This window comes from Corvus brachyrhynchos, unplaced genomic scaffold (genome assembly GCF_000691975.1).
Source record: "Corvus brachyrhynchos isolate BGI_N302 unplaced genomic scaffold, ASM69197v1 scaffold62, whole genome shotgun sequence".
NCBI classification, from domain to species: domain Eukaryota; kingdom Metazoa; phylum Chordata; class Aves; order Passeriformes; family Corvidae; genus Corvus; species Corvus brachyrhynchos.
Window position 1 is genome coordinate 1823541 of NW_008236629.1, and position 24932 is coordinate 1848472.

Below are 24932 nucleotides of genomic sequence, written 5' to 3' on the forward strand. Positions count from 1 at the left end.
ACTTTTTTCCATATTCATTCATAACAGCTGTTAAGAATGTATGACTAAAACACAAATCTTTGCACAGTATTGAGGTCATGCATCATCAGGAAAGCTCAAACAAAGCAGCAAAAGCATTTCAGGGATGACAGCAACAGAAAACTAGAGATATTTCCATTGCCACTTTCAGCCTTCTGCAGTCACAGACTGCAATACACAGGTTCAGAACAGCCCACAGAGCATCCACACAACAAGCTGCAGTTCACAGGGGTTTCCAAGCACTCTGTGAAGAGATCTAAACCTGCAACAAAAGGCCACAAGTGCCACAGGAAGAGAACCATAAGGGCATCACCAGTGCTCCTGTAACAGCTATGGATTTGCCAGTGAGAACTCCTATACTCATCAAGTGGGCCAGAGATTCCTGCCATTCCAAGCTACATCAGATGTTCCCAAACCTGGTGATCAAATTTAATCACAGGCATGTGGGCAAGACAAATCAACAAGGGATTTCACACCACTACAAGCAGAGGCTCATCTGTGATTCAGCAAACAACTGGGTTCTCACTGTGACCCATTCCTACTGCTAAGGAAAAAAAAAAAGAGAAAAAGGAGAAAATCATCCAGTCTTCTTTCAGAGCCTTCTGGAGATATCAAAATATTGAACACCCAAGGACTTGTATGAACACAATATAATGGAAAATACTCAGCTAAGCAGGTGAAGCTTTGAGGATGTGTGAAACTCACCAAGAGAAGGCACCAAGACCATGACAGTCTTTAAAACAGACTAAAATGTTCAGAGCACAGAGCGAGAGTTCCTTAGGCAATAGTTTACACCAAGAAACTTTGGACCCAAAGAGTTTTCTCCCCACTAGGCCACCTGCATTCACTGTGCTTGAATTAATTGTGACTGGGAAGGTAAACTAAGCCAAGGAATTGATCGGGCTGAAAAATAGCCTTGGGAAATGGGAGCTTGGCTACAACAAATATTGCTAAAGGCAGTGCTGTATTAAATCAATTTAATATTCCATATGACAGACTAGACATAGCTTGCAATTTCCATGACATGCTAAGTTTGTCATGCACTTTACCAACAGATCCATATTTACCAGCACTTTGGACATCTTTAAACATCTAAACAGCTTTGACTTTCATTCGTTAAAAACCAGGCATACTCCTCCTTTCCATTGTTAGACCAAGTCACGTCTCAAGATAGGCAATGCTCAGTTAATGGGATTATTCACATACTTAAGCAGCATGCTTCACTGCTTTGAAAGACTGAACAATAACTCTCAATATGGCAAATTCCAGGACTTTCCAGTTGCCTTGGAAGCCCTGTCTCTGGTTCAGGTTTTAGATGGGATAAAAACCCTTTTCCTTTTAGAGGAGAGACTGGAAACATGAAGTACCGCACAAAGCTCTGGATAAACCACAGGAGAAACTAAAATGTTACCATTTAAATGCATGTGAAGTTGTGTTCATACTGCTGATATCAAACAGATATATGATCTTGGCTGAAAAAAGAAAATGGGAGGGGAACATCATGAAATCCATGCAACTATGAAACAAAGCTGGGGAAGGCAGCTGGGGGCAAAGGTAGATTTTAAAGCACCTAACAGACTTTGTATTCATCCTGCAAGGTGAGAAAATTCCCTCCTTGTTTCCCTCCACTCATGATTAGAGAGTCATGACTGCCTCACCAGCTGTGCCTCTCGCTTATTTTAAATTCAAACTACGATACATATCTCACTTTTAGTCTTTTAATAGCAATGCCTTAAAATGCAGATTGCTGGCTAAATTTAGTTACATGATTAAAAACAAATCTAACTCATCTCTACCCAGCAAACAGAACTGCTGCATTCAAGGTTCAATAGAGGACTTAACTCTTCAACTAAAAACAAAGTCCTAACAAAAAGAAGGAAATAAAAGAAAATCAAAGCACAATTTGGTGATGTCTCCAAAAAAGCAAGATGCATAAAACATTAACCAGCTATGGAAAACTATCTGCAAATGCACCATAGTATACCATAGGGTTTTTGTTCAGTACTTCTGCAAATAAATTCTGCACTATGCTACTACAGCAGTATGAGTCATACACTTTTACTGACATTCTATATTTATATCTCCATGCCCTTCTGCACTGTTACATGCTTCCTTCCATACAGGCCTCTCTAACCTGGAATTTCCTTCCTTCTGCAGCTGAGCATCTCTTCTTCTAACACTCCCCAGAAAACTGAATAGATATTCAGTTCTTTCTGGACACCATTCTGGGAAAACAACACCCTTGAAGTATAATAATATGCTGCATGTGCTTTTATTTGTTTCCAATTATTTTATTGTGTCTGATTTCCTAATCTTTTATCTATAAAAGGACTGCTTAGGTCTTTATCCCCTTTGAGGCAAGGTCCAGGTCCTGTTTCATTAGACTTAACGCAGTACAGTACTACAGAAAATCTTATTCAGAGATTACAAGTTACAACACAGGCATATTTTCTAGATAATTTCATGAAAAGCATTCCCTCTAGCTCCAGTGTTGCAAACATTTGTGCATCTGCCTAATTTGGAGAAAGCAAGCAAGCCTGCTACTCTCAATATCCCATCGCCTCTGAGCCTCAGAAGGAACCGGTATGTGTCTACAAGAGATAAACAAAGGGAAGGTAATTAAGTTCCCAGTGCTAATATTTACCTTGTTAAAAGACTCTAGGGCGTGCTGTGGAAAGGCAGGCACAGAAATAGCAACAGAATTGCTTTGGAATGGCAGCCTGAAGGAGAACTGGGCTTTTTCACTGCTGTCCACACGATGCGTTCCCAATAATCAGAGACCAGTTGCACAAGAGATTTCACTAGATAACAAGCCTCAGACATGCATGATTCTGAAAAGGCACAACATCTACAAAGAAATAGAAAGCATTACAGAAATAAAGTGTTAGAATAGCAATCCTGGGATTTGCTAAGTGGCTTGAACTTCCTCAGTCACTCCAGAAGCAGCTGAGTTCTACATCCAATGGAGTTCAACCCTAACTATGCACTGTTCTGAAGAAATAAAGTACAAAGAACAGAACAGTACCACAAATCCAACAATGGCACCTCCAGAGCCTCCCAGGAGATCACCCGCCTTGTTAGGAGTCAGAATCGTTAGAACAGCTACTACAATTGCCTAAGAGTGGGCTGTGCACCTCAAATAACGAGCAGTGTTCCCGCTGACAGGGGGAACAAAACAGTCTAAAAGAGGATGGGAAGGAAAATTCATACCCTTTGAAGTCAAGAGATGAATAATGAGCAATAAGGTGATGTATTCTCTCTGGAATATCATCCCAATTTCTCCCTCCACCCACAAGAAAGTTTAAGAGTTGGGCAAGGGGGTGGAGGAAGAAATAAAAAACCACAACACAAGATTCCACCTATGTACGGCAAGGTGCTTAACATCGAGGAGAGTGCAGGGAGAGAGTGGACAAGGGTGTAAATGGTTGCCTAATGGTGAAAGTATCCAAATGCCACTTATGCCCTGAAAAAATCCATCATATATAAGGGGACACTATCCAGCTAGCAGAGTTCCCTTCAACTCCTGACTTCTTGTTCCAGCTCAGACCTCTAACTCATTAGAACTCACATACTAAGAGACTGTGTCTATGTCTCTTAACATTGTGAGGTATTTTCAGCATTTCAGAGCCACAGGCACAGAGCACGGGCGAGTCTAAAAATTTAGAAACATTTCAGAAATGTTACCAATGACTGCAGTGCAAGTCCATCCTGTAAAAGAATCTGAAATTCCCAGCCAAGAGGGAATGATGCTGGGTGAGATTTACTTCTGACGCTCACCCAGTGAAGCAACAGCTGTCCACAACCACCTCTATACAGCTACAACATCTGTACCTCCTTGCAGGGCCAGCACATCTATGTTTAAGAATTACCTAAGTGTGTGTATGAACAGGGTTGTAATGTAAGTATTGATGTGCTATGCTGCCTGTTACTAAGAGGGGTTTAGGTTTTAAGGTGAGAGAGGGGAGAAATAAGAGAACTTTTCTCATTAGGAGTAAGGGAGGGACAGCAATGAAGAACAAAAAGCTCCTGTTTTTTCAATACCTTCTTTTCTCTGATGTTACAATGGATATTGATCAAAAGAAGCAGTATCCTCCTATTCATGCTTCACAGATGACAGGGAGATAGGGCAGCTTCTGAAGAAACCGTAAGTTTTCTCCTGTGCTAAAACAGGTGGCCAGGTTTTCACGAACTTTGTTTGAATAATGCTCTGGTGAACTAGAGGAATTCTAAATAACTACCCAGATTTTTAAATCAGACACAGCAGAAGTTTGTTGTATTTCAACTATCAGCTTCTACCTGTGTGCATGGCCACAGCGTTTTGGGGCTTCTTTGGTGTTGTGTGTTCTGTCTCTAGCAAAGTGAACAAGCAAGAGGAGACAAAAATGGATTTAACACCCTCCTTTGTACTGCGTGACTTGTCAGGATGATTCTTCAACCCTCATGAACATCCAGTAATCCACACTGCCACCTTTTTATTGTCCCCACAGCCTGATCCTCACTTCTGGATGTTTTATTGTCCATTTTCTCTTCATTGAACAGCTTCAGCTCCAGGTAGCTGTGTCATTAGCAGGCACAAGCCTGAAATGTGCGTACAGGCAAATTCCTACAAAATACCCATCAGCTACAAGATCCAAAATTCAAGATGAGAAATGCCAAACTGATTTTCAGTTTGCTTTCTATTTTGGGGTGGAAAGGACAAGTAGGAAAACATACTCCTAGAGGAGTTTCTGTACCTATATTTTGGGCAGCTTTGTAAAGATAAATTTCTGGAAATTCTAGAAAAATAAGATTTCCTATATTCACAATAAGAAGGTATTAGCAAAACTGACATAAAGCACTGTCCCTGAATAGATCTTTGACTATACAGTGTTTTTCAGATTTTTTTCTTTTAGTTAAGTGATACTGACTAAAACAGAGAATGAGTCACCTAAGGAAATCCCACCACCCTCCTCTCCTAGGGTTTCTCTCCTGCGTGAATCAGATTCTAATACCTTCTATTCATCCACGTCTTTGTCCCCAAAAAATGAACCATTGTGATTATTTTATTCTTATTACATACTGTGGGCCCCATAATACTGGGTAGAGAAGAAAGCAGACCTGAACCACACAAGCCCTTAAATCCAGCAGAACATCCCAAAAACCTAAAGTGTATCCTAAGCAACACAGAAAATGTTAACTCCCCTTCATCTGCACAGCTCAGTCTCACTTGTTTGGGATCCATACTGAATATATGTAGCAACACTAAGAGACAGTGAAGTCCAAATAGGAACTACAAAAACAGAGGGAGTTCACCCTGAGTTTCAACTACCACACCACAAACCAGGCTTGAAGTAGCTCCTTCCCTTCCTACATAGGAGAGGGCTTAAAAAACAACAAAGGCATGCGAAACAGTTTGCAAACACCCCTGCAAAATTTTCCATGGGGTAGGAATAATCTGTTTGCTCCTCAGTGCCATGGAGACTGAGCCTCACTTACTACCAGGAGCTGGAGGCCAGCTCTAGATCATGCCCCTCTGAGCAGATACACCCAGTGCTTACTGACAGCTGTTCCCATTCCCTGGACTTCCTCAAACTTATTGGCTTGGCCCTGTAGCTTCTGGTTGCGTGTTCTCAAGGTAGAAGGTTAATCTTGGCTGTTGTGCTCTCATGGTCTGCACTTCCATGCATATCATCTTGAAAGAAAATAAGTACCCAAAATGCACTGACAAAGTAAAAACTGGAGATCAACACCAACATAATTCGAAGCTAAACTAAATTAATATACATTCCCACTACATAGGAGGAATTAATCATAAGCTTTGGATTTCAACAATATTTATAAGCAAGGCAATGTTTTTTCATGAGCTGGATTAAAAAATCATTCATCTTTATATAAGGAAATCAAGTCACCTAGCAGCACAGAAAAAAACCACTGATTTTGCTTAAGAAATATAACAAATGTTAAAGGATATCAGTTGCTAACCACACTTGTGTATTTAACAGACTCACATGGTAAAACAGATGTCATGGTCAGTCATGGTATTTTCAGAGCACTCAAAAATCCAGCCAAGTCAGCTGAATGCTTACAAATACACAAGAAATTATAACCCCACAAACTAGAAAATACCCTACTGCATACACTTTGTAAGGCAGAGAAACAACTTCACATTGCAACAGCACAAAGCCATTGCTAGCACTCAAACAATGTAAACCCTGTGTTACAAGTGCCTGGGGACAACTGGAATTTTTTAGCACAAACTTGTCTTAGATTGTTCTGTGGTTCCTCACAACTGGAATACTTTAGAGAATAAAAGCCACACTCTCTTGGCAGATCTCATCATACTACCCAAGTATCTGAGCCATTCTACAAGACTACAGACTTGTTATTGAAAATTTACAGCTCTTGACAGAGCTCATGGATCCTATGTCAAATTATTTATTTCAAAATTACTGCAAGGTAATTGTGAAAGGAACAATCTAGATAGGCTTTATAGAATTCTTTCCCTGTTTGTTTCTAGTTTTTTAAGAAAAAAAAAGTTCCTGAAAAGTACTGTTTTTCACAAGTACTCAACTGCCACTAAGCCCTTAAAAAGCACATTAAGTATGTTTGAATAGTAAGACTCATAAGTGAGCATTAAACCTGAATAATCAATTACTAAACAGGAAATGTCATTTCAAGATTATGAAAACAAGTATTTAATGGCCTTAAAATGCTACTAAGGTTAAATAAGATCAATGCACTTCCATGCATAGATTGTGCACACATAGACAGCTGCCTTCAGAAGCTGAGCTTAAAAATGCTCAGCTTAGAAATGCATAGCTTTAAATGAAGTAATTTGCAAATGCAGTAGCCACTTCTCAAAGACCAATAAAATTAAGAGGGCAGAGTACATATGCCTTGTTCTTGGCAATTACCATGCAGATTAATTCAGCTATCAGGTAATGATTTCTTCCAGCTTCTTGTTCTACACAAAGTGAGTGCAAAGCACTTCTATCTTACTAAGGATTCCAACTGTTTGTCTGAGACCATGTTATATCCATTTTGCATAAATGCAGAAATTCTGAAGACCAAATTCTCACTGTTTGTTGTGTGCTCCACATCAATTCTCTACACTAAGAGCTTTGAGTGGCCAAAACTTCCATCAATCCCATCATCCTTTTACTACATGCAAACTGTGTCATATTTTACTACATGCAAACTGTGTCATACTCCCAAAATGAAACTGTAATTTTTTTGCCCCCCACTCAGATCTCCCAGCTGGAAGAGGCTGTAGGGAAGAACCCCCTAACCCAGTCTTCCAGTCCATGCTCTTTTTGCTGGATAACAGACCTGATAAAGAAGCATCACTGCAGCGAGCTGCTGGGACCCACAGTGTATGGGAGTCTAGAAGCTGAATTAAAGGTAGAGAAGCAAAAAGGAGGTGAATTATATAGTGTCTGGCCCAGTCTGTCACAGCAGCAACCAAACAATAGTGGCCTTGTGAGTTCCACATTTGGATCTCACTCTTGTGAGTTCCACATTTGGATCTTTCTCTATTAATGCCTATGAATATGGAACTTGGAGGCAGCTTATGACAGAAGTTACAAGAACATGAATTTTCTCTTGCTTTTACCTTTGCTTCTTTTCAGCTTCAAATAGGTGAATTGAGAGACCTAAGTACAATGTGAATGATTTTAGTATGATTCAGGAGAAAGAGTTTGACATATAACAAAGCAGAAACAGTCAAACAGAAGAGCAAGTGGCAGCAGTTCCAGCTGCAAGTAGTCAGAAGAATTAGAAAGACAGGGACACTTAGGGTCAAACTACTCTTCTTTTAAGGAAATTTGTATCAGCTTTGTACCCTGGTTTCACAATAGTTGCGAGAGGGGAGGTGTATTCAATGCAATTATCATCATTACCATTGCAACAGTTTAATTTGCTTTAAAAGAAAAAGAAAAAATAAACCCCCAAGGAACAGCTCAACAAGGTGCCCTTTTCAGCCCACAAAACTACAGCTCCTCTTGCACAGTTGCTCTGGTGCTGGAGGATACTGAAAACAGAACACACACCACATTTACAGATTTCCTGCACACAAGCACATACTCGTTAGTGTATCTGACCTTGTTTATTACATTTGTTAAATATATGGGTAGCCATAAACTGCAGCAATCCAACCACAGAAACCAAAGGGGGAAAAAAAAAAAAAAAGAAAGAAAATTAGAGAACTTAATGAATCCCTTATCTCACCCACTAATGACTTGAACAAAATCTATACCAGATCCACATTGGAAAGGTGCATTTTTTTCTGAACGCTTTTTAAAGATGAAAGTTCTGTCAAATTGGGACAGTTACAATATTTAAGTCCACAACAATCACTGTTCCCACTAGAAAAAGAGAGGAAATGAAACACACAGAAAAAAAAAGCGGGGGGGGGGGGGGGGGGGGAGAGAAATTCAATATAATAGTCCCTCTTTCCACACGTGTGGCCTAAAGCCCCAGAACATAATGTTGAATGATGACTGAGTCATTTTCCAAACTCCTCCAGTCATGGAGTACTTAGTAAAATACATCTGGACAGGACTAAGCAAGTGTGAATCACAGAATCATAGAATCATTAAAGTCGGAAAGATCATCAGGTCCAACTGTCCACCCAGCCACATTCACTAAAACATGTCCTCAGGTGTCATATCCACAGGCTTTTGAATAGTTCCAGAGATGGTGACTCCCCCACTTCCCTGGGCAGCCTGTTTCAAGGAAAGAACATGAGAGGAAGCCATAGCCAGAAAAACCAGGACAGACCAGCCTCACAGACCTTATCTTCCCTTTCTGCTGTGGGAAGGGCACTCTGTGGGCTGCCCCACATGTAAGAGGAGCAGAACAGATACGGAAAATTTTTGATAGCTGTTTTCCTTCTGTTAAGCTCATTTTTACTCATGAGTTAAATTTAACAAAAATCTATTTAAATCCTACTCTTCCCAGGCCATCTGAATCTCCATTTGCCAATGTAACGTCACAGCTCACAAAGGGAATTTCAAATATTGAGGTAAGTATTTTGTCCCTAATGCCAATCACTGATGTTTCTGCTTTACAATGAGTACCTTCAATCAGACTTAGTGACAGTTTAGCATCTTCCTGACACCTCTCTTTTCACACAGAAATGATGTAAGATGGCATGCACAGCTATTTACTGTACAACTGGAAGTTCCTAGCAACAAGGAGAGGTAAAAGAGGGACGGTGACTGAAGAAACAACTCAGTTATTCAAAAACGATGTTAACAAGATTCTGCGACAAAGCTTTGCATATGAACAACTCTCAACACTTGACAATAACCTTTCAGAATGTACCTTCAGTTCCCATTGGACCCAACCTCCTCCTCAGTGACCAAACCACTGAATGAATTTCTTCAAGACTTTTATCAAAGTCATGTAGAAGTAACTCCCAGCAGGGAACAGCACGAATAGGAGTGTAGAATTCACAAAGCAAACACACAGACACACGCACACTCTTCACTGTTTAAGTTTAAAAATAAAGCCAAGGAATAATGCCAGCTCATGAAGTCAAAGAAAATTCAAAAATCTTCTAGATATTTACAGCTATCTAGAACACAACCTTAAAATAATTATTGTGTAAGCTGAAACACCAATGAGACAAATGTGTGATGGAACAAGAAGACAGCTCTGAAGACAATACAGAAAACAAGGCAATTTCCATATGCATCTAGAATCTTTCATCCCATAATTGCATACTAAATTTCCCACAGTTCCCAGTGTTCATTTCTGAATTTTGGTCCCCAAGCTTGCCCATTTCTTTCCCTCCCCTTGCCATGCTCTACCCTTTGTAATCAAATGCAGGACCTTCAAGATAGGCCATGAAGCTTGAAAATTTACCCCCAAGGCAGATGGACAAAGGCTTTTCTTTTTTGAGCACTCATTTCTTGAACTCAAGTTCTGCTTCAAAGAGGTTCAGGGGTACCTATCGATTTGCAGATTTTGATTAAGCTATTTTCTAGTATTTCCCCCAAAATATTTCTAGTATTACTCCCAAAACCCAGCATCCTTCCACATGAAATACAGCTACCTCATGTAGGGCTCCAGTTTCAAACTCTTGGCTACCGTGTCTAAAAGGAGACAAGCATTAAAACAAAAAAATATATATGATACATATACAGAAATTAGTATTTGCTGTCCTAGGGAGCTGCTGAAAAATTGAAGGTAGAGGAAGCTTGCTTTCCAGAGGAAGGCTGCAGAGCCTGGATTCAAGAGCAAACTGGAAAGGACCTCTAGTGGGCTGAGGCTGTGCTGCTCGGGTGCCAGACACGTCCTTCCCCTTCACCTCCCTGCAAGCTGCACAACATCCCAGCAAAGCCCAATAGCTTTAGCTTGTGACTGCCATCAGAAAAGGCACCTAGAAGTGCAACTACAGCCTCTGTGAAAGACTGAAATGCTAAAGGTTAATGACTCAAACAAGATCATTAGAAATATTCTCTCATTCTGCTCACGGTGTTTGGGGGGACACACTGTCATTTGCTTCAGATAAAAACAGGAGATGGTTTCTATTTTACCATGTAGGTCACTAACATGTCAGACGACTTCAGAGTGGTTTTATGTGGCCTAAATGACATGACATCAAGGGACATTCAAAGATGCACAGATTCAGATGCACATTTGGAATGAGGATTCAGAATATACTTCAGACTATGTCACGGCATTTTGTTCTTCCAAGACTTTTTAGCTGTAGGCAGTTTTGCACAGGTAGCAGAAACACAATTTTAACTGCATTTTTGAAGTAACTTTCTGAGTGAAAGAGCTTGGAATTCTTTATCTGAGCTCAAACGAAGCATAACTTCATGTGACACCATGTGACAAATAGATTAGTGCACGTATTCAGGAGAATACACAGATAATAAACCAGGCCAGATTAAGGAAGGTTAGTTACTAGGCATCCCAGTTAAAAAGACAGTATCTTGTTTTGAATGGAAGTTGATGATTCACCTCTAAGTCTCCAAAATACCTCTCTTGCTATATTTAGGTTTGCCTTCAAGTCAGACTGGTTCTATCATTCCCCAAAGTAGACTAATTTACATCTTCAACATTACAGGCCACAGCTTAGCTCTCTTTTAAATGACCTAAGCAATAACCTCTCTTTCAGCAGTTACCCTCAAAGCATTCACATTAACTTGAGAGGGACCACAAATTAAAACTGACATTGTTAAGCAGAGCAATGCAAGGCAGCTGTTCATTATAACTCAAAAAATAGTATCACCTATACTGCAGTGGTGCTCCTTGTGCCATTAAGCAGAGTGCTGGAGAGGAAGCAAATGTTTTACAGAGTGGCTGTCTGAAGAGAACAGCACTTGTACTTGGAGTCCAAGGCCACAGGAACACACCTGGTCTCTCCTTCACACAGAGCAGTAACACCACTGCCCTGTCACCAATGAAAAGCACTCCTGAGAGTCACTTGACACAAGCATTCACACAGAATAGTAACTAAACCAAAGACACCAACAAGTTCATATTTTATCATCAGAGACCTGATCAAAGAGCTTCTCAATCTTCATCTTTTTGGACCAACCATCATCAACTAGGACCACCTCTACTACCAGAATAATGTAACTTACTTTGAAAGAGTACTAGTGATGCCATACAGTCTAATTGCACCTCTTCTGTAGGAAACAATCAAGGCAGGAGAAGAAAGCACTTGTCTGCCTTGAAGGGTTCTGTGAGTTATTTTACAGTAAGAGTGTGTACAGTGGAAATAGCCCCAAAAGATACCTTTATAATAAAAAGAATAAGGAATTGGAGCTGATGAGGATCAGCTAAAGGTAAGGATTAAAAACATCACATCTCGTGAAAATATTCCTTAACACCTTTAAGTCAAGCAATTAATTTCTCAGGAATTAATGTCTTGAATCCAAACTGCTTTATGATACAAACAACAGCAAATGAAAGGAGAGTTGATCCAATTCTAAAAAGAAATTACAGGAAATCTCTGCTGAATGAGGCAGAACATAGGATATGAAAGGAATGCAGGTATTAAAGTGATTTCAGATGCAATTAAAATCCCTTGTAAAGAGAGAATGGGGAAAAAATGAAAAAAAGTTGTGTGTTTTGCTTTACGTTACAGTACAAAATTTTGCCAGCAGCATGAAGGAAAAACAAAGCAAGTCTTAAAACAGGCCAGCTTACATAAGAGAGAAAGACAGAAGACAAAAATATTCATGCGGTGTTCCTTTTTTCTGATAACAAAGTTGATAACTTGCTTGGACTCACTTTAAAATTGTCAAACCACTGCAACCATGAAACTGGCAACTATTCCTCCAGATGGTTGTTCTTAACAACATCACTCTCTCATTTACTTTTCACTCTTCCATTAGTTCTGCAGCCAAGCACTGCTCACCTGGCAGACAAAGATCAAAATGTCATTTTGAAATGGCAGAATTTGTGAATTTATGCACTGTGTGTCCAGTGTTTATCCACCTAGTTCCTTCCTGTGTCTTTCCAATGAGAAAGTTTTTAGTTACTGTCAAGACAGATGCAGTAACAAGTTTTTTATTATTACTACTCTGACCAGGATTAACTTTCTGGAAAAAAAAAATTCAAACAGAACTCTAAGTATTAGTAACAGGCTCTTAAAATTCTTGTGTGGAAAATACTACATGAGAATTCAGATGCAGTAACAAACTTTAAATTATTAAATTTGCATTGTGGTGAGATTATTAATTAGAAAAAACTTACTCATTCTTTCATGCAGCAAAATCCCTCTACACTGCAATGTCTTTCCAAAGTATGTCCCCATCTTCCACAATGAGCAGAGAAGCACCATATTACAATATCCCTTCCTTCCATTTTCATGTGTCCAAAAATCACTCTATTTTGCCTCCTTTCCACTAACTGGGGAACTCCCCACAGTAAAGCAAGCAGGAAATGTTTATATCAGTATCTCTAAAGTGAAGTGCATGCAGCCCTAGCTATTCACAAGACAATCCACTGGAGGGCAGGATGAAAATAACATATAAATATTTTAATTTATTAATAATTAACAATTCTAATTATTTAAGTTAATAAAGTAGTATTTTAAATAGTGTTTATCTCTATCGCATCCTTTGTAAAATTTCTGTTGTACATATTTTATAGTTTGCATATTACAGCATTATATGTCTACAATTTATAAATAAATAACTATAAATATACTGGGGGCCGCATGCTCAAAAAATTTTACTGATCCATAATGTTTGGGGATCACTGGTTTATGACTTCAGCACCAGGAAACTGAAGCAGCATTTTCTCCTTTGCTAGAAGGAGGTAAAAACACTGGTGGGAGGAACTGCATGCAGGGGAAAGTTCTCAAGTGGGCTGCATTTTTCAGTTATTCAGCTGCAAGTTTAATGCAGCAAATGATTTTCCAGAAAGAGTTAAGTGCTTCAGCTCACACCATATCTAGTAGCTGAACAACCCTTGAAATTCCCACGGGATCCTGACTGGTGTCTGGAGGCTGCCAAAGGTCATTCAAAATCTTATTCCAGATGATTTAGGTTCAGGTCCATTGCTCTTCAAAGAGACTTAAAATTCAAAATTCATAAAATACGGTTTCAGCAATAACTTGTGCCACTGCATCACTCAGCCAGTTTTCTAATGCAGATGTAGAAAGTCAGCCTATTTTTATATAATTTCTTTTTAAACATTCACAAGCAAAACACCCCTGCTAGTCACTTGACACGTTTTTGTTGTTGCTGTAAAAAAACACTTACTGCAATAGTCCATGTCCATAATGCCCACAGATAAGTATCAAGCAGGTGAAACATTGAAGTTGCTAAAACTTGGGGATGCCTTATTTAGTGGGTATGCTCTATTAAGAAATAGTGAAGGAAAGCACACCAAGTTGACAAGACTCTCTCTTTAAAAACCAGGTTATCCTGACTAATGCCTTCTTTGTACCATTTCTGTTCAGTGAGGATGACATTAAGCACTTAATTCAAGAACTACACATCTTGAGACAAATTCTTTTACTCCACCTGAAAAGTTTCCAAGCAGCTCATAGCACTGATTGCAGCTTTCAAATTTTCAGTGTAGCATCCTCTAAAAATCAGAGTTCAGACATTTCTTGTAAATACCCAAGAAGGTTTTTTACACATTTCTCTCACATACCTTGACGTCAAACAATGAATGCTATGAAACAGAAAACGTCCAATTTGTTTTTCCAGCCACACATCCCAGCTCTGGCTGTTCCTTTTCCTCTGTGGAAGACTCCCACCCCCTTGTTAGCCTTAACTATGGCACCACACACTGTGCAACAGGAGAAGCAAAGAACACAAACACCACAAAATAGCTTCAGATGCCTGTCTTGCCTTTCCATCTCATCTGCCTTTCCCTCCTGCCTTTGCGTTGCACACTCGGATGAGCTGCATCAGATCACCCATCCCTTTACACATGAATATCACTGTTACATAACCTTCCTCTCATCTCCTCCTAGGTAAGAATCTAACCCTACAGCTCTCCACATGTGGCAGCTTTCACACTGTCCTCATTGCAAAGGCTCCCAGGAAAGTACAGCTTCAACATTAAATCTGTTTCCATCTTCAGGGGATGCTATTCAAGTGTAATGATGCCTCTTTTTACCTGTCTTTTCCAAGTATTTTCTGGGTTTGACCACAAACACAGACAAAAGCCAGCTTCTTTTAGTTTATTATCTTCAGACAACTGAACATGGGTGAAACTGCAACGCTGTGTGTCCAGCCACTATCAGTGAGAAAGAACACTGCTTGCCTGCAACGAAGACAATTTACAATTTACTGTTTGGGTGCCACATGTTACTGCTGTTTAGATATCCTACCTGTCCGTGCCACCAGGTGGGTCCAGCCACTCCAAACTGCTCCAATCTTCTCATGTGAGAAACACTGAGTGTCAATCTTCTTGGGCTCAGCCACAAAGATGTCTCTGCTCACCAGCTGCCCATGTTTGTTGCTGCCCCAGACGTACAAGCATCCTTCATCTACAACAGAGAGAAGTAAAATCTGTTTAAAGGGATGTGGATCTAACACCACCAGATTCAGGCCCTGTCTCAGTTCAGCCATGCTGAAGAAAGAACATGTCATTCAATTTGCATTCTCTCTGTACGCTTTTTCCCACCATTCTTTACCACTGTAACTGGGATATCAGAAATATTTGCAAGGGCCTTAACAACACAGCCTTTTTTCTGAGGGCTACAGAGACTCCCTAAAGCAATGAAAGCTTTTGGGTCAAACTGCCTCAATGTTTATAACAAAGACCAATTTTTATTAAAAAATAACCACAGTAGTCAACTTCTCAGAGTAAAAGAAAATCAAAGCATCCTGGAGACAGTCACTGAGCAGTCCCTCTCAGTCCACCCTGTCCTTGCAGACCAGCTTTTATTTCCACTCCAAAGCTTTGATTACACCCAGTAAATAACTTTCTGGACTGCAGCAAATAATTCAAAGCCTGGCTGGCTGCTCCTCCTCTGCTTTGCAGTCTCCCTGCCTCTCTACAAGGGCTAGACTCTCAGCTCTGCTCATACCAATTCTGTCTTCTTCAGCTTGAGCAAACTCAGTAAATCCCCCAAAGCAGGGACAGTCCAGTGCTCCTTGGCTCACCTCGCACAGTCACTTCCTAAAGGAATTGGACATGCAGCTAGGAGCACACTACTAAAGCAGGCACTACCCATCATAAGGCAAAATTAAAATATTATCATGCCTCAAAACGACACCAGACAACACCTGAGACACTTCTCTTAGTGGTCACTTGCCTTCCACATCCCTTTTCCAAAACAAGCATTTGTTCCAATGCACACTCTAGGATTCTAACCATAGGGATAATTCTTTTTACAGAAACACCTGCAGTACTTTGTATCAATGCAAGCTGGAGTTCCTCACAGCCTAATGACCAATGGACACCAACACAGTGACTGCTCAGATGTGTCCTTCTGCAGACATGACATATCATTAGTTCCATCTTTTCAGCACAGAACCATTCCTCCCATGTTCCAGGCCTCCACAGCAAAAAAAAAAAAAAAAAAAAAATCCACAAAAAACACTTAAGAGAACATGAGCTGTCAGGCCTCCCTTGAAGTCTTTGCCAGCCTGCACAAGCTGGAAGTGTAAGATATAAATCTTGCACACATGACCTTGTACATTATTGTGGGCCCAGAAAGACTGGAAGCCACTTAAGTTCCAACATGGAATTGTTTGGAGCATGCATCCACAACACTCAAGTGGTCAGGCTGTCTCAGGTCAGCACTGAGCTCACTACAAGCACCATGGCAGAAGAAAGTCTTTCAAAGGAAAAAAAAAAAAAAAAGCAGAACTTAAGCTACAGTATATTTAATAATCTCAGTTTGGTAACAGCAACAGGGAGAGTAAGCCAGGAGAATTCCACTATACTACTGCTGGTGAAAAACAGGCAAGGAGTGGGACTGGGGGGAGACTGCAGGACTTCCCATGTTCCTCTTTAAAACAACACAACCAAAATGAAAAGGAAAAACAAATCAAGCAACTGTTTCGTTTGAATATTTGAATTCTCTGCTAAAATTGACAAATTTCTCCCCAGCATCAAGTACACACACCTTGTGGAGAGAAAGCAAAAAATAAAAGAGGTGACAGAAACACAACAAAGAGAAACACCGTGGCCATTCACGTTCCACATCAACATGCACTGCCTCTGTCACCTCCTTTTACAGAAGGTGTATTTGCTTTATCCTGGGAAATGGCACATGCTCAACCCCCTTATCTCATTTCTTGAGTAGGTTAGAACAAAAACTTAGACACTAAGACTTAGCACCATATTCTCACCACTGGAGGGTTCAGGCCAGTTTGGATACCAGTAGACTCTACCATCCTTTTTTCCATGGAACCCCCCATTCATGTTTGCAACAACCCACACCAACAGGTGTGTTCCAAATCTGTCTGGCTGCAGGTACTCGATATCCCACCAGCAGGTGACTCATGGAACAGAGGCAAAGAAAACTGCACCCCAGTGCAAGGCATTCCTAGAAAAACGCCCCATTTAAATACTACACCCTGCAGTAGTATCTTTATTATATCAAACATCTTTAAAATACAAAGTATTTTAAGTAATAACTATCTTGCAGGATGAAGGGCAGCAACAGCATCACATTATAAAAGTCTTTGGCATTTACTTTGTCAGTCTTGGTCCCCCTGCTGCCAAATAGACCGCTGTCTTAAATAAAAAGCAAAAGCATGAAAGAATAATCTGTTCACTGTCTAAATAGAGAGTGCCAATTATTTAAAGTAGACTTTATTTGTTCTTACAGTTTGTCTTCACTAATCACGCATACACTTTGCATCTCTGAATTCAATACAGTTCACATCTTGGAACATCTCCCCATACAACTAAATCTCTATAGATCAGCATAAGCAAATACTCCAGTGCTCCTTCAATGATGACAGAGGTACCAGATGGCTGCAGATTTGCTAAGAACTTGTTCCTGTGAAGTTTGGCAAAGACTTGTCTTCATAAGGTTCAATATATTTTACACACTTCAAAACTGTAAGATTACAGCATGAAAGCTAATCTGTTTTCCCTTCTCCCAATCTGTCAAAATAAAAAGAAATCTTTATTAGACTTTCATTACTGGATACTCAGTACTCCAGCATGGGAGCACTGCCTAAGGATCAAAGAACAAATGGCAGACGTTATGGAAGTGCCTAACCAATTAAAGCAACTTCCTTCTCTTCAAATAAGCTTTGTGCTCTTACACCACAGATCTGCACACTGTCACAGTGGAGCCTAAGACAGCTCAGACAGCTCCAGGCCTTCTCACATCCCTGCACAGCACTGCCCCATGCAGAGGCATTGGCTCACATTGCTGTGGCTTTCCTGCTTCTGCTGCCTTTCCTCGGATGACCCCCAGCACACCCCTTCTCCATGGGCAAAGGGCTGCACTGGTTCCAGCAGTAACCAGTTATCCAAGAGGGCACCTTGCTGCAGCTCCAGAGATTCACCCAACCACATGATTCAACAAATCCTTTCAGAGTTTGTAGCCATTAAGTAAAGAGCCCAGACCTTGAATTACATAAGGGCCAAGTCACACTTGACCCCAGGAAAAAACCACAGAATTCAGAGAACTTGAAACATGAATCCAGTTCTAAAAACAAAAGGAAATTTCTCAGAGTCCAAAACTATTACAAAACAATTACCAGCACTAACTAGGCCAAATCAAATTTCACCAGTTTGACCAAAATTGATAAAGATTTCAAAAGCAGAGAAGCCTTTGAAGGGTGAGATGAGGAGTTTCACCTCTGTACCTGAGGCCTACCTGTGAGGGACACCGAATGATAGGAGCCTGCAGCAACTGTCTTCACCTTTACATCTTCCAGGCCTAGAAAAAATTTAGCTGCATAAAATTTCCACAGCAGGTATCAATTTGCACACAGACATGCATACAAGTGTAACAGGATGGTGATGACTTTTATAACAAAAGGCTCTGCCTTTGGGCCACAGACATTGCAGGACTCTCATTTTCCCCACAGATTATGATCTTGTATGACCATTCCACCCTTCAGGTACTCCACTACATGTTTATAATTCCATGTGGCTTTATAAAAAGGAAGGTACGTACCACTCCAAATTATATTTCTGCTCTATGCACCCACACAAAGGAAGCAGATTCCTGGATTACCTGTCACTTCACAGGGTTCCTTTGCTGTCAGGAACACGGGGAGGGCTTTTCCTTGGCTTGCACGCTTTGCCTGAGATGCCATCCCAGTTCCCCACTGCAGCACCAAACCGCTGTCTTTTCGGAGTAAACACAAATTAAAGAGATTAAAACACATCAACCACCAACAAAAATCACTTCACCCATTAACAAACGGTACATTCAAGTCATTTTCACTGATTCAAATCACACTTTAAAGGATCTTTATGCCAAAAAACATTCATATAACCCTGGTGAAGTCAACAAGCAACAGACAGCTGCAGTTTCAGTATGCAGGCAAGAAAACTAAGAAGGTAGGAAGCTATTGGAGACTCAGAAACAGAAATCCCGTGGTTGCAGTACCTCAGGAATGGATACAAAGTTCTTGTGCTTTCTCTTCCCTTTCCCTCTCTTGATGCCAATTTGTTTGTGCAGTGCAGCACAGGGAATCTCAATTCCCACTATTCATACAAGCATCAGAGATCCCACTATTCTTCCAAGCATCTCCTTTGCACCTTCAGCTCCACTACCTGGAATCCATACTGAAGTTCACACAAAACTAAGCCGAATACAAGAGCAGGTATTGTTTGGTTTTCCTCTGTTTTAACACAGCCACGCCAAAAGGAAGGTTTTGATTTCTACTGTTACACCACAAACAAACCCAGAGTCTCTAGTAACAGCAGGTGAAATATTTCGTGTCATTCTTGTGATTTTCCAGGTGTCAATTTCAATTACATCATTAAAAAAGCCACATTTTAGGAACAGTTCCATTTTGAAATATCTTATACAAACCTTAATTATTTTGCATACCATAAAGAATTCAAATCCTAAGAAGATAATTTGATGGATCAGAAATGTTTTTTCCTGAAAAAAATTCCTTTTATGTTTTGTTTCAGAATAGGAGAAAAGAAATCAGTACATTTTCCATCCACCAGAAAATTAACTTGTTAATAAACCATCACTCTGAGTTCTTGGAAAAGTTTTTCCCCATGATTTTCCAGGAAGATGTTTCTAGAATGTTTACTATGCATGTTAATTTATCCCAAAATCTTACAGACTATGACTCTCAGGTGTATTTTCCCTGTGATATTTAAAATAAATAGTAAATTAGATAAATTTCATCCTCTTTACCTCCCTCTTCCCCCCAAGCCATTAAAATCCCATTTCATTTGTTACTGAAAAGATGTTAAAATTATGGCAAATTTACCTGTAGCAGCAAGGGCGTGTCTCAGTCCTGCAGCAACATTCACCACCTTCTCTTTGAGAGACTTCTCAAATAAAATAAAAATATATTTTAGCTGCTTTGTGCACTTAGTGCCTTTAAAAACAAAACAGGACAAACAGGAGTGGAACACTATGAAAAGACTATGAAAAGAGTGCTTGCAATTCCAGCCTGCATGTCCCAATGCATATCAACATTTTGTATCACAAAGGAAGTAAATTTTGGTCCATAAAAATTAGTGGGAACATCTTCAAGAAATAAAAAAAAAAATCAAGGAAAGCAACTGGATCCACAGCTTTGTGGCAATCAGTAAAAACCAACAGTCACAATATTCACATGAAACATCGGTGATACAAATATGTTTATTTCTTAATTTTAACCTGGTGTTCCTCAAGAATTACGCCAAAACCTCCACAGTAAATCTTGGGAATCATGTGGAAGTTTCCCTCTTCTGTTGCCTCCCATCCAAACCTGACTTGCTCTTACAGGGTTTTGCAAACCCTCTGGATATCCTCGGTGGAAAAGCAGCAGGTGTATTTAAAATAGGTGGCATCAAGTCCAAGCGTTTAAGGGGTACCGACCCAAAGAGCAAATATTCCTCACAAATAGTCTGGGTAGTGAGGGATGAGAGAGATTCAAATCAGCACTGTCAATACTACCTAATTTTAAGGCACCATACTGCAATGAATGTTCCCAGGAAACATCAAGGGCACAGAAACGTCAAGTGAATTAACTCCTATTCACTAGAGGTCACCTAAGGGATCAGCTGCCCTCCTTCTCCCACACTAAAAAAGCAGCAAAGGAATATCTGGCATGACCCATGATGCTAAATAATTTCTTGTCTGAGAAGTGAAAGAGTCAGCTTTCTGTTAGAAGTGGGAAACTTCTTCATACAACAAGAAAAGGAGCCTTAGCTTTTCAATTCTAGGTTGATGACCACCTTTGGGCCCTTACCAAGTAAGTTTAACAGGCACTATAAAAATTAGTTGAAGAGTCTGGCTTAAAGCCCACTGAGGTCAGATGACCTCTATAAGCTGCTGGAAGCAATATAAAGCACAACACCTTTTAAAATTTTACCTCAATCTTTTGTGGAGTCAAGCACGGACCTGAAATTTGAGGAAGTCCCAGCTGTCCAAAAGAGTTTGACCCACAGGACAGCAGTAGGCCAGATCCTGCAAAAAAATGAAGTGTTAGAGCAGATTCAGAAAACCCGCGAGCAACAGCACTGTAACATTATAACAAGCAAAATAACACAGCCAAGTAGCTCAATAAATGACCTAACATGTCCCATTACAAAGCCCCTGAGCCCAAAGGCTTCTGGTCTTACACACCACATCCAGAAAAGGTTTCAAGTTCACTGGGACACAAGGAACACAGAGTGATTTAGCTTGCAAGGCAAGTAGCTTAAAACCTGTGAGTGCCAGCACATAGAATCAAAATGTTTTGGGTTGGGAGGGACCTGAAGATCATCCAGTTCCAAACCCCTGCCATGGGCAAGGGCACCTTCCACCAGAGCCCCATCCAAGCTGGCCTTGAACACTTCCAGGGATGGGGCACCCACAGCTTCTCAGGCAACCTGTTCCAGTGTCTCACCACCGTCCCAGTAAAGAGATCTGTCCTAATAACTAATCTAAACCTGCCCTTTTTCAGTTTAAAGTCTTCATCCTTTGTTCTATCACTACATGCCCTTGTAAAAAATTCCTCTGCATCTTTCCTGTGGCTCCTTTAAGGTTCTGAAAGGTTGCAATAAGGTCACCCCTATCACAGATGTCCCAGGGCAGGTGCAGCCTTTATTTTATGATGGGGCCGTGCTGCTTTGTGACCACAATGCACCATACAATACGAGGCAGTACAATTACAGGGGTGGTAGTTCCTGTGCTAAATCTAAGTCTGATGTGCAAAATGCAGAAAACCATCGACTCAGTTATGCCATTCTTAATCAAAGTAGGTAGTACCTTACTATTCACCCTGCTCCACTGATGTCAGAGGGACTTCTCATGTGGATGAGACTACTCAAGTAAGGTACTACTAAGATTAATTATGGATGTCTTGATTGGGTACTTGATAATGAGCTGCAAACAAGTTCTGAGCCCATTAGTCTTACAGAATTTTTGAATGTGATCATCAGTAGCATTTACTATTAAGTGAAAGTCATCTTTAAAGTACATCACGTTTCAGAGAATGGCTAAATCCTGGATTCATTGCTAAACCAAATTCCATACAGGGTTAAGATAATTTGTCCAGGGTAAGGACTTCTCCAAGCTCAACAGCCCCAACTCTCTCAGCCTTTACTTGTAGAAGAGCTGCTCCAGCCCTCTGACCACCTTGGTGGCCTCCTCTGGACTCACTCCAGCAGGTCCATGCCCCTCCTGTGCTGGGGAGCCCAGAGCTGCAGTGCTGCAGGTGGGGCCTCACCAGAGTGGAGCAGAGGGACAGAATCCCCGCAGCACTGCAGGTGTGTCCCCACCAGAGTGAAGCAGAGGGACAGAATCCCCTCCCTCCCCTGCTGCCCACAGTGCTCTGCATGCAGCCCAGGACACGTTTGGCTTTCTGGGCTGCCAATGCACATGGCTGGATCATGTCCAGCCTCTCATTCACCCCCAAGTCCTTCTCAGCAGGGCTGCTTTCCACCTGTTCATCCCCAGCCCTTGTTGATACTGGGGGTTGTCCTCACTCAGGTGCAGCACCTCACACTTGGCTTTGTTGATTTCCTGAGATTCCCATGGGCCTCTTCTCAAACTTGTCCAGGTCCCTCACATCACACAAGCAATTGCATTGCGGAACTTTCAGCATGTTCTCTACACCAAGATATTTCTTCAGCTCTTAGACAGATTTACCTACTAATATGATTGTAAAATCCCAGCCACATGCAACTTGTTTTACACAAAAGCCAGACAGGGCAGTGCACAAAGTAAAACGCAGCACGTCCTCGGTGTGATTCAACCCCAGCTGCCCATCTTTGTTGTGGCCACATACAAAGAGTTGTCCTGCACCTGGAAGAAAAAAAAAACACAACAAATTGTGTTCCACTTCACAGGCTAAAAAGAGAAACCTACGTCTGTGAGATCCCGTGACAAACAAGGACAGTCATTATGTGTCACTTTAGGCACTGCAATCAAGTAAAAAGTAAGAGGAAATGGTTGTTCTGATACATCAGAACCATCTCTGAATAACTACAGCTGTGGAGAGCTGGGTCTGTCAAGGGGGACAATCCATATGGTAAGACAGGCACCTCTCACATGAAGATGCTTGATAAACTGTTTTATCATGTTCTCATCTGTCCGTGTTCCTTCTTTCCATAATTAGCTGTGGCATACAGCAGAACCTTTCAAAGGCCAGATGTTATCTCCTGCTCCTTACCTTAACAATTCTTAAGACTGAATAACCTCTGACGCCTTCTTCCCACTCCCCGTCCTTAATACAGAAAATATGGCTTCTTGGTATGAAAGAAACAGCTGAAGAAACAGTCCTCACACAGCCACGAAGTAACCACACAATATATGAGAAACAGGAATTTCCCCCATTTCCCCAAATATTGAGTTAACTGGGAGGGGAGGAAGCTGTTTTGCTACTAAGGATTGTACTTGCTCAGAAACAGCAGCCACAGAGAGGTGGCAGCACTGAACTAACAGGGAAACAACAAACAAAAAGTGATTAAAAGCCAAACACCCACGAGCAAGAGCAGTGTTTTTACCAGTGATAACTGCAGAATGTCCCCCTCCTCCAGCAATGCTTGCAATGTCTTGACATTTGCAGGAAACATCTTTCAGTGCCTGAGGAACCAGCACATCCTCTTTATGACCAAGACCAAGTTGTCCATAGCTGTTTGCACCCTTCAAATGCACACAGAAAAGTAACACAGTTTTTGAAAGTTAACAAAAGAGGCACACATATGCTCCCAAGGACAAACAAGCATATTTGGGGTATGCCACAGGTTAACCTGCTCCTAAAAATCCCCTGATACATCACGTAGGATTCCCAGGATTACAGACCTGGAGTGTCTGTCCTAACTTTGCTGTCATTAAGGGCACCTGTGCAGCCCCAGTATTTCAAAAAGCATACTGGAATAAAACCTATTAGGGCTTTAACTGCAGACTCACAGTCGATAAGGAGGAAAATCTTTCTATCAGGATGATTACCACATGTTTAATTTTAATGCTAATGATTCCCACTCATCACTAAGGTCTTATTCATGCCACTGCTTTCTGGCAGGCTACCTCCAAAATGAGAGCAGAAAGACACGTGTCCTTGTTCTGGAACCTAAACAAGTAAATCGGAAACACTTACACCTCGTTAACTACGTCTTTTAGAAAAAAAGAGGTCCAAATGAAAATATACCAATTGTAAGTAGTAGAAATTTATAGGTACAAAATTATAGCTACTAAACCCACCGTGGAAATCAGCAATTGTCAACATGGTAACAAGTCAGGGAATTTCTTAGTCAATTTAAGCTGCATGTCCAGCAGTTCAACCTTCATTCACAAAAAGGGAATACCATAACCTTCCCCATCCCACACAGTGCAGTAACAGCAACACTCCACATCCGCAATGCTCACAGCTGGTCATCCTCAGCGAATACTCTCCCCACCTCACCTGTGCTCTCCCTGCCCATCTGCTCTCAATTTACCCTCCACCACTCCCGAAAGATGCAGCACCTGGTGAATGTTAAAGGGCCGCATTCAGCAACAAACATTTTGTACCTACGGAAACACGCACACTTCAGGCAAAATCACCAGGCTGCTCGGCCCAGCCCAAAGCCAACAGGTGGGTGAGACGTCAGGAGTGGAGCTGCACAGGCAGATCGAGCTGCTGTCTCACAGCCACTACCGGCGATACACAGTTTAGAGCGTGTTACTAAACAGACGCAATTCTTTTTAGAAAGTGTGTCACAAGCTCCCATTTTAGCCTGTAACTCGCCATGAATTTTCAAGCCTTCGAAAGCAGGCAAGCCGCGATGAGGTGCAGAAAGACCCGAGGGGCTGAGAGCCACGCGCGGGTATCCCAATGCCAGCTCCACTCCAGCCTCCAGGCGGGCGCGCCGGCACCAACCACGACCCCGGCACCAAC

At 41.1% G+C, this 24932-nt stretch overlaps 1 protein-coding gene across 1 annotated transcript in view; it reads right to left on the bottom strand.

Moving 5' to 3' along the window:
* The window catches only part of SERGEF (secretion regulating guanine nucleotide exchange factor), a gene marked incomplete at its 5' end in the record, with an annotated part of 142691 nt that extends 118957 nt beyond the window's left edge, over positions 1-23734 (bottom strand). The window contains 7 exons of the mRNA XM_017726564.1: positions 14807-14965; positions 18266-18328; positions 18629-18742; positions 19851-19914; positions 20943-21037; positions 22703-22858; positions 23560-23734. Of these exons, the coding sequence (XP_017582053.1) occupies positions 14807-14965; positions 18266-18328; positions 18629-18742; positions 19851-19914; positions 20943-21037; positions 22703-22858; positions 23560-23734 (826 nt within the window). The remainder of the gene's footprint in view (positions 1-14806; positions 14966-18265; positions 18329-18628; positions 18743-19850; positions 19915-20942; positions 21038-22702; positions 22859-23559) is intronic.
* Between the last annotated feature and the right edge of the window lie 1198 nt (positions 23735-24932).